The sequence below is a fragment of the Callospermophilus lateralis genome, chromosome 11 (genome assembly GCF_048772815.1).
Source record: "Callospermophilus lateralis isolate mCalLat2 chromosome 11, mCalLat2.hap1, whole genome shotgun sequence".
NCBI lineage: Eukaryota > Metazoa > Chordata > Mammalia > Rodentia > Sciuridae > Callospermophilus > Callospermophilus lateralis.
Window position 1 is genome coordinate 19685774 of NC_135315.1, and position 13618 is coordinate 19699391.

At 40.2% G+C, this 13618-nt stretch overlaps 1 protein-coding gene across 4 annotated transcripts in view; it reads left to right on the forward strand.

Annotated features, from left to right (window-relative positions):
* The first annotated feature begins 882 nt into the window (after positions 1 to 882).
* The window catches only part of Ezh1 (enhancer of zeste 1 polycomb repressive complex 2 subunit), a 37432-nt gene continuing 24696 nt past the window's right edge, over positions 883 to 13618 (forward strand). The window contains exons 1-5 of one of the 4 annotated variants that reach the window (XM_076870143.2): positions 924 to 959; positions 3740 to 3820; positions 10836 to 10930; positions 11650 to 11777; positions 12099 to 12227. In XM_076870143.2, coding sequence (XP_076726258.2) covers positions 11661 to 11777; positions 12099 to 12227 — 246 coding nt within the window. In that variant the 5' untranslated portion in view covers positions 924 to 959; positions 3740 to 3820; positions 10836 to 10930; positions 11650 to 11660. Of the gene's footprint in view, positions 960 to 2396; positions 2592 to 3739; positions 3821 to 10835; positions 10931 to 11649; positions 11778 to 12098; positions 12228 to 13618 lie in introns of those variants that run through there. The other 3 variants (XM_076870144.2, XM_076870142.2, XM_076870145.2) reach the window with 3 other exon arrangements.

The following is a 13618-nucleotide window of genomic DNA, read 5'->3' on the forward strand; positions in this document are numbered from 1 at the left end:
CAGTGCCTCACACGTGCTAGGCAAGTGCTCTACCACTGATCCACAACCCCAGCCCAATCTTGGTACTTTTGAAGACACTGGTCAATTATTTTGTAGATTGTTTCTCATTTTGAATTTGTCTGATATTTCTGTATTAAACTCAGCTCTCACTTTTTTATTTGCTTATTTTTTGTTTGTGGTCTTAAGGATCGAACCCAGTACCTCACACATGCTAGGCAAGTGCTCTGCCCCAGCCTCTCCGCTTTTACATTTTTGTCAAGAATACCGCGGGAGTGATTTTGTACTTTCCTCATTGCACTATATTGAGAATCTGCTAAGAAATTTCCCATCACTAATGATATTAACTTTGATCACTTGGTCAAAGTAGTGTCTGACAGATTTCTGTAAAGTTATAAAATTTCCCTTAGTAACTAGTAAGTATCTTGTGAGGAAATACTTTGATACAAGGCTATACTTTTGATTTTAAGTGACTGGGAGAACTATTGACAGAAACAGGGAAATAAGGCGTAAATAGAGCAAGAACTTAGAGCACATAAGTTTGCAGAATTGGTAGGTGTGTGGCATGTGTTTGAGGGGGTTCTAGCTTGCCTTCAAACGTCGAAGTTAGATGTGGCTAGTCCCCAGCAGGGCTGGATGAGATCTTGGGATGTTATTAGTGGCTGTGGAAAGTCGTCACAAAGCCCTTCCTCTCCACTGACAGCGCCACCTTAGAAATCGTCAGGATTGGGCTGCACCACCAGGCCCTCCTGAGCCCTAGCAACCTGAGGCCAAACAGACGTTTTCCTTCTCCGGATCTCTCCGCTTAAGATCAAAGGAGGAGGACCAGGTGGGCCACCGGAACGGCACTGGCGGCTCCACGCGCACGCGCCTAAGAGGGCGAGGGGCGGGGCCGCGGCGCGGAGGCGGGGCCGCGGCGCGCAGGCGTCTTAGCGGCGGGTCCCTGTGGCTCGGGATGGAGGGTGAGTGAGTAAACAAGCCCGGGCCGGGTGGTGGGGCCCGGCCTCCGCACACCGCCGCCGCCGGATCAGGAGGGAGGGAAAGGCGAAGTGATCTGGGAATCGGGAGGAACCCGAGGGGTACACTACCTGACTGGCCGCGGGTAGCAGGGCTCCCCTTCCCGTTCCGTGGTCTAGGGGACCGGGGGCGACAGAGTGAGAGAGCCCCCGGCGAGGACTGCGTCTGAGACTGGATGGGCTGTGTGTCCCGAAGGGGGAGCGGCGGGGGCGGGCCCCGAGACGGGGAATCCCGTTGGAAGGAGGGGTGGGCCGGTGGGCGGGAGCCCCAGCGCAGAGTGGGCCCGGGTGGGCGGTGGCACCTGCGGGGCCCCTTAGCGAGGTGGACTCCTGGGGATCTGGGGCTGTGCACGGGAAAGCCCAGAGACCTGGGCTGAGCTTGCGATGGCTTTGGGGGATGTTGAGGAAGGGATGGCAGTAAAAACAGGGCCGGAACTACAACGAGGTGATTGAGGCTAAAGCGCAAAGTGTAAGGGGGCAGTGACTCTCAGCATACTGCAAGTGCAGAGAGAACCCTTCCTTACATTTCGCCTTCCAGGAGCTTCTCTGGCCTCATCTGCCTTATTCCAAACCCAGCCCTGAATAAGAAGCTTCCTAACCTCCAGACTTAGGCTGGCACCAATTGCGCCAACCCGTAGGCTTCTCCCGAGGATCAAATGATATAAGTGAAAGTGCTTTGGAGCAGAGTAAAGCTGTCATATTTGGGACAAGCCCTTTAGAAAATGTAGGCCAAACTTTTATTTCGGTAAAAAGTGACTACTGAGAAATTGTTTGGGGGACAGGGAGGAGAAGTGCTGTGAAAGGATGCCGCCATTGGAATATGGAGGGTGGACCTTTGATGGGTAAAATACAAGATTATAAGCAGAGTAGCCTAGATCTGAAGCCTAGGGCTTGGCGGGGAAAGATGAGAGAAAAGGGTCAGGTACATGAACAACTGGGTGGGCCACAAGGATGGAGTTGAAAGTGTGAGTCTTTCTCTACGTTTTCTACTCTGATTAGAAAAATGCTCCACTCCGTGATCTTAAGATAAGGAAACCAGTATTGAATTAAGTTTCCAGCCTGAGAAGACTCTAATTCTAAGGTTTCTGTTAGAGCTTGTCTGTTTTTAAAAAGCCCTGGGATTCTGTGTGGCATTGAGGAAAGAGATGACAGACTTACATAGAAGAGAGTGTGAGTAAAGAGATAAGTACTTAAAAACAAATAAAGACAGAATAAGGGGCTGTGGGAAGCCATTCTTGCACGTGATTGGGCACCTCCCTGATTGGGTGTGAGGCATTCTGGCTAAACTGTGGGGGAACTAATCCCCACCCTTTCCAGGTGGGAGAGCCCATCGAGTGGGGGTGTGACTGACCATTGACCCTGAGACCAATAACTGACCCTGACCTTGGAATGCTGTCCCCTTCAACCTTCATTGGATGGAATTTTCCCCTGAATTTCTTGTTCCCCAATAAAAGGCCACTCTCTGGCGTGCTCTCTCTCTCTCCCTCCTGCTAGTCTATGTAAATCTTGCTGCCCCACTTGGTGGCTCCAGGAAAGAGCCAGAGGGGAGAGCCGTCTCAGACCTGGTCAAAGAAAAAGGTAAATTGAGTTTGTGTGTTTAGTTTGATCTCACTAGTTAACTTATATGCTTTGAACCTCTAGTATGAAGCAGCCAGCGTGCTGGTCACATGGTGGAAGGGGCCATCCATAATACTATTATGGGCAAGATTCATGTGTGGCCAGGTGCAGGAGGCCCAGGACTATAATCCTAGCGACTAGGGAGGCTGAGGCAGGAGGATCGCATTCAAAGCCAGCCTCAGCAAAGGTGAGGCACTAAACAACTCAGTGAGACCCTGTCTCTAAATAAAATACAGGGACTGGGGTTGTAGTTCAGTGGTTGAGCTCTTGCCTGGCATGGGTGGAGCATTGGGTTTGATCCTCAGCACCACATTTAAAAAAAAAATAAAATAAAGATATTGTGTCTATCTACAACTTAAAAAATATTTAAATAAAATAAAATACAAAATAGGGCTGGGGATGTGGTCCAGTGCCTCTGAGTTTAATCTGTGCCCCCCCCCATAAAAAAAAAGAAGATTCATGTATGGTGTATCACAGTGTGAATCATTTCTGCAAAAAGCAAGAATGTTTGTCTGTTTTATTCATTGATGTACACCCAACCACCTAAATAGTGCCTGGTGTGTAGTTAGTAAGTGCTTAGTATATATTTGTGGAATAAATAATAGTAATAACATTTTTGGGACTGGAACTCAAGAGATAATGGATCCTAATTCTGCCATGAACAGAGTATATATGAGCCATTCCTGGAAGTTGATGCTACAGCACAGCTTAAAAATTCTGAAGTGTAAACCTGGTGCAGTGGCACTTGCCTACTTGGGAGGTTGAGGCAGGAGGATTGTAAATTGAAGGACAGCCTCTGCAACTTAGAAAGACCCTGTCTCAAAATAAAAAATGAAATGCGCTGGGGATGTAGCTCAGTGGTTAAGCTCAGTGGTTGAGCTCTTGCCTGGCATGGGTGGAGCACTGGGTTTGATCCTCAGTGTTCCTAAGTTCAATCTTCAATACAAAACAACAACAAACTGTGAGGCAGGGGATGGACATATGGAGAAATGTGAAGATAATTATACCTGATAGGTGAAAAAGGAAGAACTGTGCTCTTAGGGAATACCTCCATACAGGAACGTTCCAGCTTATTTTGTTTGTTTTCTTTCGTCTACACTGTGTTCTAGGTTCTTTCCTACCTTTATAGCCCATCAGTGACCATCATTTGGGACTTCAGTGCTCCAAATCCTAAAGTCAAAAGTTACTTAGTAAGTAGTTGGCGTTTAGTGCTTCTGATATGTTATATTCCCTGACTCATTTATCCTAATAATTTGATTCAAAATTGACTGAAGAGTCTTGATTTTATTTATTTATTTATTTTTTTAGAGAGAGAAAACTTTTTAATATTTATTTTTTAGTTTTCGGTAGACACAACATCTTTATTTTTTATTTGTATGTAGTGCTGAGGATCGAACCCAGTGCCCCGCGCATGCCAGGGGAGTGCGCTACCCCTTGAGCCACATCCCCAGCCCTTGCTTTTATTTTTTAATGTTTATTTTTTTATTTACTTCTTTGATAACAGTAGGGATTAAACAAAAGGCCTTGCAGTTGCTAGGCAAGCACTATGCCACTGAGGTACATCCCCAGCCCCACTCTGTTTTTATTGAATGAAAATGAGCAGTCACTAAATATTAAGCTTTGTGCTAGTGTAGTACAGCCAAGGTAGGGCTCTCACATGAGATTGCTTTAACTTCTCTAAATCAGCACTGTACACCCCAAGAGCTAGCATTTTCCTCTGGGTCTCCAAAAACTAATCTTACTTTGAGTTTTCTCATCACTGTCTCCAGTGCAAATGACCTGATTCTCCTAATGAAACAACTCTAGAGAATATTAATGTTATTATTTGATTTTAAGTTAGAATTCAGGGTCACAGTTTTCTATTAGTAAGGTTCTTTATGTGTGTATAGTGCCCAGGAGCTCAAACTAATGACAAATGTAAATATCTTGCAGAATTGGGAGGGTATAAATTTAAAAAATGCTTAATAGCTCCTAATTGAGGGATCTATCCAGCTGTGTACCTCGTTGCAATTATTTAATAGGAATGTTGATGAAATTGATGATCATTATAATGACACAGTTATGTCACTAGAGCTCTTTGCCGAGGTACCACTGAGCTATATCCCTAACCCAGTATATAGTTTATGGATGATTTTTTTTTTTGTTCCCCTGAGATTAGTATTTTTGAGATGTATTGTGCATGTAATAGGAATTGTTTATTCTTTTTAACTGCTGAGTAGTATTTCACTGTGTGTGTGTGTGTGTGTGTGTGTGTGTATTCCATCTTGTATCCATTAGCCAATGTATTCATCTTTGTGTTTACCTACTTTCGGCTATTTTAAATAAAGAGGCTTGAACATTTGTGTATAGATCTTTGCAAGGATGTATGCTTTCATTTCTCTCAGATAATTGGAAATGTTATATTTAATCTTATATTTAGCTTTACTTATTTATTTTTTTGTGGTACTAGGGATTGAACCCAGGGGCACTCTAACACTGAGCCCTACATCCCAGCCCTTTTTATTTTTTATTTTGAAATGGTCTTGCTAACTTGCTGAAGTAGGTCTCAAACTTGAAATCCTGCTGCCTCAACCTCCCACTGTGTCCAGCTTTAATTTTATTTTAGAAATAAAAACTGGGAGACTGTTTTGCATAATGGGTATGCCATTTTGCCTTTCTACCAGCAATGTATGAGGATTCCACTTGCTCCAGCATTTTTGCTGTTATGACTAAAGGACCCAGCCAGCACAATTGTAGAGGAGAAAAGGTTTATTTGAGGGCTCACAGTTTCAGAGGTCTTAGTCCATAGAAGGCTGGCTTAATTTCTCGGGGCTCCAGGTGGGGCTGAACGTCATGGCTGGAGAGTGTGGCAGAGGAAAGCAGCTCACAACATCAGGAAGCAGAGCAAGAATTCCACTTGCCAGATACAAATATATACCCAAAAGCCTAATTCCCACCTTCTCCAGCCACACCCTACCACTTCAGTTACCACTCAGTAAATCCCTATCAGGGGATTAATTCACTGAGTGGGTTAAGACTCTCACAATCCAATAATTTCTCTCCGGAACCTTCTTGCATTGAGCTTTTGGGTGACACGTTACATACAAACCATAACAATGTTCCCACCCACAACTGGTATTATCAGTCTTTTTTATTTTTGCAAATTTAATTTGCATTTCTCTAATGGCTAATGATGTTGAACATCTTTTTATGTTCTTATTTGCCATTTCTGTCTTTTTTTTTTTTTTAATTTTTGGTACTTGTACTGGGTTTTGGACTCAGAGGCACTTTACCATGAGCCACATCCCCAGCCCTTTTTATTTTTTTATTTTATTTTATTTTTTAATTGTAGATGGACATAATATCTTTTTATTTAATTTTATGTGGTGTGGTGCTGAGGGTCAAACCCAGTGCCTCACACGTGCTAGGCAAGCACTCTCCCACCGAGCCACAACTCAGGCCCTATTTTTTATTTATTTTTTTAAGATTTTCTTTTTAAGATGGACACAATATCTTTATTTATTTAATGAATTTATTTTTTTTTTGTGGTGCTAAGGATGGAATGCAGTGCCTCACATGTGCGAAGGCAAGTGCTCTAGCGTGAGCCACAACCCCAGCCCCCCTGAGCCTTTTTTATTTTTTATTTTGAGACAGGGTCTTGCTAAGTTGCTGAGGCTGGCCTTGAATTTATGATCCTCCTGCCTCAGCCTCCCAAGTCACTGCAATTGCCTCTGCACTTGGCATTCCTAACTTTTTTGGAAAAGTATCTGTTCAATGTTTCCGTGTTGGGGGTTGGGGATGTGGCTCAAGTGGTAGAGCACTCGCCCAGCATGTGTGAGGCACTGGGTTTGATCCTTGGCACCATATAAAAATAAAATAAGGATATTGTGTCCACCTAAAACTAAAAAATAAATATTAAAAAAAAAAGATCAACAATGTTTCCCTGTTGGGCTATTTATCTTACTCTTGTTATTAGAATTGGTAATATAAAGATTCATACCCTGAGGCTGGGGTTGTGGCTCAGTGGTAGAGCACTCACCTAGTATGTGCAGGGCTCTGGGTTCGATCCTCAGCACCACATAAAAATAAATAAATAAAGGTATTGTGTACAAAGCAAAAAAAAAAAAAAAAAAAAAAGACTCATGCCCCAAACAGCATATGTTTTGGTGTTTTGTCTTCAGTGAATATAATGAAAGGTTCATCAGTACTTAACTGGAATATAAGTGCTGTTTTGCATGTTTAAATAACTAAAAACCAGTTCTAATAGAAATATGAAGTGGTTTTATGTGTGTGCTTTCCCTTTGCCCAACATGGATGACCCCATTTGTCTCCAGAGTGTTCTAGTGAATGTTGATTTTTTTTATTTGCCTTTTTTTTCTTTTCACTTTGATATGATAGTTGTTGGTTAGGATCCAGCTGCTGTGACATCTTATGGCTGTGTTTATTTTAATCATATCCATCTGTTCCCTACAGTATATTTCATCTTCCTCAAACACCCTGTGGGGACTGACCAACTGCCAAATAAACTTTTAGAGACATTGAAGACCCATTAAAAAGCCAAGTGAAATAAATATTGACTCATGGACACAAAACATTCAAATATTGCTTTAATTGTAAAAGGAGGAAGTATGGCTTATTTTACAATGTGACTGGTTAAAACTTAATGGCATTTTAGTGTATATGTATATATTCCTCTGGCCAAATAAAACACTTGAGAGAAATTAGAAATGGTGACATTTAATTGTTGGATTATTATGATGTGTTTGCTGTCATCTATATTGTAGGAGATTACATTTCAGTTATAACTCCTTTCTTTAATAAAAGTATTGATATTTTCCTGTGGCCATTTCCTCTAAGAAATCTACATATACACCCAGCAGCTATGGATAGAGTAAGTTCATTTCTTACTTGATCTCCAGTTTTAAATGGATGGAGCACTCTGCTCTAAGTTTGCTGTTTTAAAAAGAGAAATCAATCCAAAAGGACTGACTTGAGAGAGGGATTGTAGTTCAAAATAATTTTTGTGTTTTTTTGGGTAGGGGGACCCAGGATTGAACTCAAGGACACTCGACCACTGAGTCACATTCTCAGTCCTATTTTTTGTATTTTATTTAGAGACAGGATATCAGTGAGTTGTTTAGCTCCTCGCTTTTGCTGAGGCTGGCTTTGAACTTATGCTCCTCCTGATTACAGACGTGCACCATCCAGTCTGGCTCTCAAAACCATTTCTTAAAGGAGGTTGTGTTGTTTCTGTGAGTTATAATTTATAACATTTGGGTCATTTGGGTCTTAGGTAAAGTAATATAAGACTTCTTTCTTTTCTTTTTCTTTTTCTTTTTTTTTTTCCCCCTCATAGTAATGGGGATTGCCACTGAGCTACATCCCCAATTCTTTTTATTTTTAAATTTTGAGACAGAGTCTGGATAAACTGCTAAGGCTAGCCTCAAATTTATGAATCTCCTGCCTCAGCCTCCAAATTGCTGAGATTATAGGCCTGCAGCTATAATCTGTTATCCAGTTAGCCTAAGATTTCTGATAGAGCTAGTTTTATTCTTAATTTGAAACATATTTCATTTCCTGTATCAGACTACTAGTAAGTTTTTGAGGGCAGAAGTTATGTGAACAATCACTTAATATTACCTGTGATTATGAGGTATGGCCTTTTCCTGTGTGTATTGGCACCAAGGATTGAACTTGAGCCTTGTACATGCTAGCCAAGGGCTCCAGCACTTAGTACCATCCCTGGACCCTATTTATTTATTTATTTATTTGGTACTGGGTATTAAACCCAGAGGCGCTTAATCAGTGAGCGACATCCTCAGCCCTTTTTTCATATTTTTATTTAGAGACAGGGTCTTGCTAAGTTACTTTGGGGCCTTGCTAAATTGCTGAGACTGGCTTTGAACTTTAATCCTCCTGCCTTAACCTCCCAAGCTGCTGGATGACAGCGTGTTGCTGTGTTATCGCCCAGGGTGGTCAGGAACTTCTGAGCTCAAGTGATCCCTCAGCCTCCTCAGTAGCTGGGAATACAGGCATGCACCAATGACTACACTGGCTGGGATTCAAATTCTTAGATTTTGTTGTTATTTCATTCCCTTCCCCAGAAAGATAATATTTAAGTCAGGGGAATTCTGTTTTTTTTTCTTTTTTGTGGTATTGGGGAATGAGCCCAGGGGTGCTCTACCACTGAGCTATATCATCCACCCTTTTTATTTTGAGATAGGGTTCTGCTGTGTTGCCCAGGCTGGCCGCAGACTTGGCAATCCTCCTGACTCAGCCTGCTGAGTTGCTGGTATTATAGACGTGTGCCTCCATACCTGACTGGACTGTTTTAAAGGGCTTAAATCACTTGGTCTGAGTTAGTAGGAAACAGAAAATCTCTCTGCTTCTTTACTATTCTTTCTTCTTTTTCCTTTACATTAATTAATTAATTAATTAATTTCAGTATTGGGGGTTGAACCCAGGGTCACTTTACCACTGAGCTACATCCCAACCCCTTTTATTTTTATTTTTTTAATATTTATTTTTTAGTTATAGGTGGACACACAATGTCTTTATTTTATTTTATTTTTTTATGTGGTGCTGAGGATCAAATCCAGTGCCTCACGCGTGGTAGGTGAGTGCTCTACCTCTGAGCCACAACCCCTTTTGTTTGTTTGTTTGTTTATTTAGTGTGGTACTGGGGATTGAACCCAGGGCTTTGTGCATTGGAGGCAAGCATTCTACCAACTGAGCTCTATCTCTAGCCCCCTTTTATTTTTTATTCTGAGAAGAGTGGTCTCTAACTTGTGATTCTCCTGTTTTAGCCTCCTAAGTAGCTGGGATTATAAGAGTGGGCTGCAAGGCCTTGGGTTTGTCCCACTACTACAAAACAAAACAAAACAAAAAACCTGGATGTGGTGGCATTTGCCTCTTTGCCTAAAGTCCCAGTTACTAAGGATGCTGAGGCAGGAGAATTGCTTATGTCAACAAGTTTGAGGTCAGCCTGGGCAATATAGTAAGACCCCATCTCAAAAAACAAACAGGGGCTAGGGCTGTAGCTCAGTGGCAGAGTGCTTGCCTAGCACACGTGAAGCACTGGGTTTGATCCTCCACACTACATAAAAGTAAATAAAATAAAGGCATGCTGTCCATCTACAACTACAAAAAAATTAAAAACAAACAAAATCCAAAAACAACCATCAGTTTCCTCTAATATTGAATTAGGTGACTTCATTTGTTTTCAAATAAAACATTCAGATATACTCTTAAAATCCACCTGCATGGGGCTGGGGGCATAGCACAAGGATCTAGCATGCAGAAGGTCTGGGTTTTATCCCCAGCAACACACACACACACACACACACACACACACACATACACAAATGTAACAAAAACATTTTTTTAAAAAATCTATGTACAGAAATATTATAATCATGATCTGATTGTGGCATATGTGTGGTGGTAGATTAACTTTTATTGTTTTCTTGTTTGTGCTAATCATTTCTTATAGGCAGTGTAACAGGTAATTTTGATATGTTTCTTTAGAAGAAATTTAAGAATATACTCTGAAGAAAAAAAGTATCTTCTAGGAAATTTTTAAAAACACAATCTGAAACTTTAGTTTCTATTTCGAATTTTGGCTCCTCATAATTCCTCTTAATATTTTGGGGGAATTTAAAATGTTAGGTGAAATGGATAAACTAGTTCTCTAAGAAACTTAACTAGTGAATATAGAGTAAAAGCATTATCTTGTACATCTTTTTGAATTTTTACATGTATTTAATGTTTGTTGGGCCTGCTGGCTAAGCCTAGAAATGGGTCCAGAAAAGCATTTATGAACTTTATAATTGTGAGAATATACTTATACATGTGAATGGAAGGATAAAATAACATCAAGTATTATTGAGACCTGACTTGCATCTAAAAGCAATGGTAGCAGACACCTTCAAGACTTCCTTGTTTGGGGCTGGGGATGTGGCTCAAGCAGTAGCGCGCTCACCTGGCATGCGTGCGGCCCGGGTTTGATTCTCAGCACCACATACAAACAAAGATGTTGTGTCCGCCGAAAACTAAAAAATAAATATTAAAAAATTATCTCTCTCTATCTCTCTCTCACTCTCTCTTTAAAAAATAAAATAAAATAAAATACTTCCTAGTTTGGGGGAAACATCCTACTTAAGGGCATCAGGGTCTAAATCCACTACTATGATTTAATAAAATCACTATCTGTTTTCTTTTGCAAAGCTGAACGCTTGTTTTGCCTTTTTGTCTGGCCATTCCTTTGAAGAACAGAGACACATCATAAAATCCAGAAGTTCTCCTGGTATTCTACAAGATAGGTAAAGTATGTTACAGTATATCCTTTAAAATTTTGAACCTTAATTTCAGTATTTAAAAATGTGACTTTCAGTGTTATCAATTTCTATATGTCTTGCTGCTGATGGGAGATAAGATTATGTTGTTGTCATATTCTACTTTTATTACTAGACAGACATGGAGTAGATTTAGGTAATTTAATAGGTAACAGTTTTGAAGTGGGTGGGTCTTTCTGTAAAGCTCTTGGATATGAACTTTGCTCTGTTAGTCAAAGCAGTGAATAGTTTTCCCTATGTCCAAGAAATCTGTTTTCCCTATGTCCAAGAAATCTAACTTCCTAATATCTCCAGGAGAACTCTGTGTGTGTGTGTGTGTGTGTGTGTGTGTGTGTGTGTGTGGTCTTAGGGACTCACATGTGCTAAGCGCAGAGCTCTTGCCACTGAGCTATTCTCCAGCTTAAAAGCTTAATTTAAAATGAGTCACACACAGGACAGAACTAAGCATTTTGATAATTGGACAGGGAATTGCTGATTTGAAATCTTTTAAAAATTGATACTTTTATTAGACTAGTGTATTTAAGTTCTTTAAATGTTATGTTTTAATGAATAAGTTTAGTGGGAATGAAAGCATAATTTGCTATATTTATGCAAATTTGAGGAATGCTTCATTTCAGGGCATAAAATGCTATTCTTTTTTTTTTTTTTTTTTTTTAATAAAATGCTATTCTTATCTCTCTCTCTAGAGTATAGCAAAATGGATATACCAAATCCTCCAACTTCCAAATGTATCACTTACTGGAAAAGAAAAGTGAAATCTGAATATATGCGACTTCGACAACTTAAACGACTTCAGGCAAATATGGGTGCAAAGGTAAAAAAAACGTTCTCAAGTGGATGTGGTGGCAACATGCCTATATAATCTCGGATACTCAGGAGGCTGAGACAGGAAGTTGGAAAGATTGAGGCCAGCCTGGGCAATTTAGGGAGACCCTGGCTCAAAAGGAAAGGTAGTGAACTGACAGACTGAGGATTTGCAAGACCCTAGTAGATTCAATCCCCAGTATTGATAAATAAATAAATAAATAGCTTCCAAGTGAAAGATTGCAGATTTCATTATGTTTCTTCAGTGTTGAGGATTTGAAATTTTTTCACTTGTGCTTTGATATCTTCATCTTTTTCTTGGCTTTGCTAGGCTCTATATGTGGCAAATTTTGCAAAGGTTCAAGAAAAAACCCAAATTCTCAATGAAGAGTGGAAGAAGCTTCGTGTCCAACCTGTTCAGTCAATGAAGCCTGTGAGTGGGCATCCTTTTCTCAAAAAGGTACTACAGGGGTCAAAACCTGGCCTTTCCCTCTTTCTTGGGCATAGTTTTTTTCTGTTAGAAAATAAATAAATAAAATAGACACAGCTATTATAGTCAACCTTGAGCAATTAGGAGAGTAAATCAGTAAAGAGTAATTTTGTCACCTTTTTTCTCTTCAATTGATAATTGTGGGGGCTAGGGTTGTAGCTCAGTGGTAGAGTGCTTACCTAGCAAGTGTGAGGCCCTGGGTTCAATCCTTAGTACCACATAAAAAATAAATAAATGTATTGTATCCATTTACAGCTAAAACTATTTTTAAAATAATAATAATTGTGATTTTTTTTTTAGTTAAAAAACAAAGATATTTAAGGGCTGGGGTTGTGGCTCAGTGGTAGAGCATTTGCCTAGCACATAAGGTACTGGGTTTGATCCTTAGCACCACATAAAAATAAATAAGTAAAATAAAGATATTGTGTCCATCTATAACTAAAAATTAAAATATTTTGTAAAAAGACATTTATTGTCTGCTTCCCTGGACTCTGTATCCAAGCTCCAAATCAACTCTATGATTTGATCAATTCCTAAAGTACTTTTATATTGGGAAATGAATGCTCTGGAAAGGAGTATATTGATACCTTATTGTAAATAATTTATTTATTAGGTTGAATTATCATCATAAAAATAATTCTAGTTTCTCTAGATTTGTGTGTATGTGGGGTGGGATGTGGGGAATAGAATTCAGGGCCTTTTGCATGCGAGGCAAACACTCTACCAACTGAGCTACATCCCCAGCCCAATGTTTTTTATAAATAAATCAATTTTATTTGTTTGTTTATTTTAATTTGTTGTTGGTGGTATAGATAGACACAATACCTTCACTTTATTTATTATTTTTATGTGGTGCTGAGAATTGAACCTAGTGCCTCACATGTGCTAGGCCAGCGCTCTATCACTGAGCCGCAACCCCAGCCCTATAACTATAATTTCAATATCACTTTGTTTTCCTGGGTACTGTCCCTATCAGCTAAGTCTTAAAGTTTACGTCCTTAGGAAAACTTCCTCATCTTCATCTCATCCTTTAGAACTTTCAGAGGCCCTTTACTATTGTGTACACTCCAAGGAGACCAACAGTTTTAATTGAAATAAACATCAGTGGAGTATGGCAATCACTGGGATGGACTCTGTAGAGTATGCAAATATGAATAAGAGACAGTTCCTGCTCTCCACAGGAGCGATGCTAAAAAAAACACTCAATATATTAATTTGTAAGAATTATAAGAACATGGCCAGGTGTGATGGCACATACCTGTAATTCCAGTTACACAGGAGGCTGAGGCAGGAGGATCACAAGTTCAAGGCTAGCCTGGGTAACTTAGGGAGACTCTGTTTCAAAGCAATATAAAAAGTGC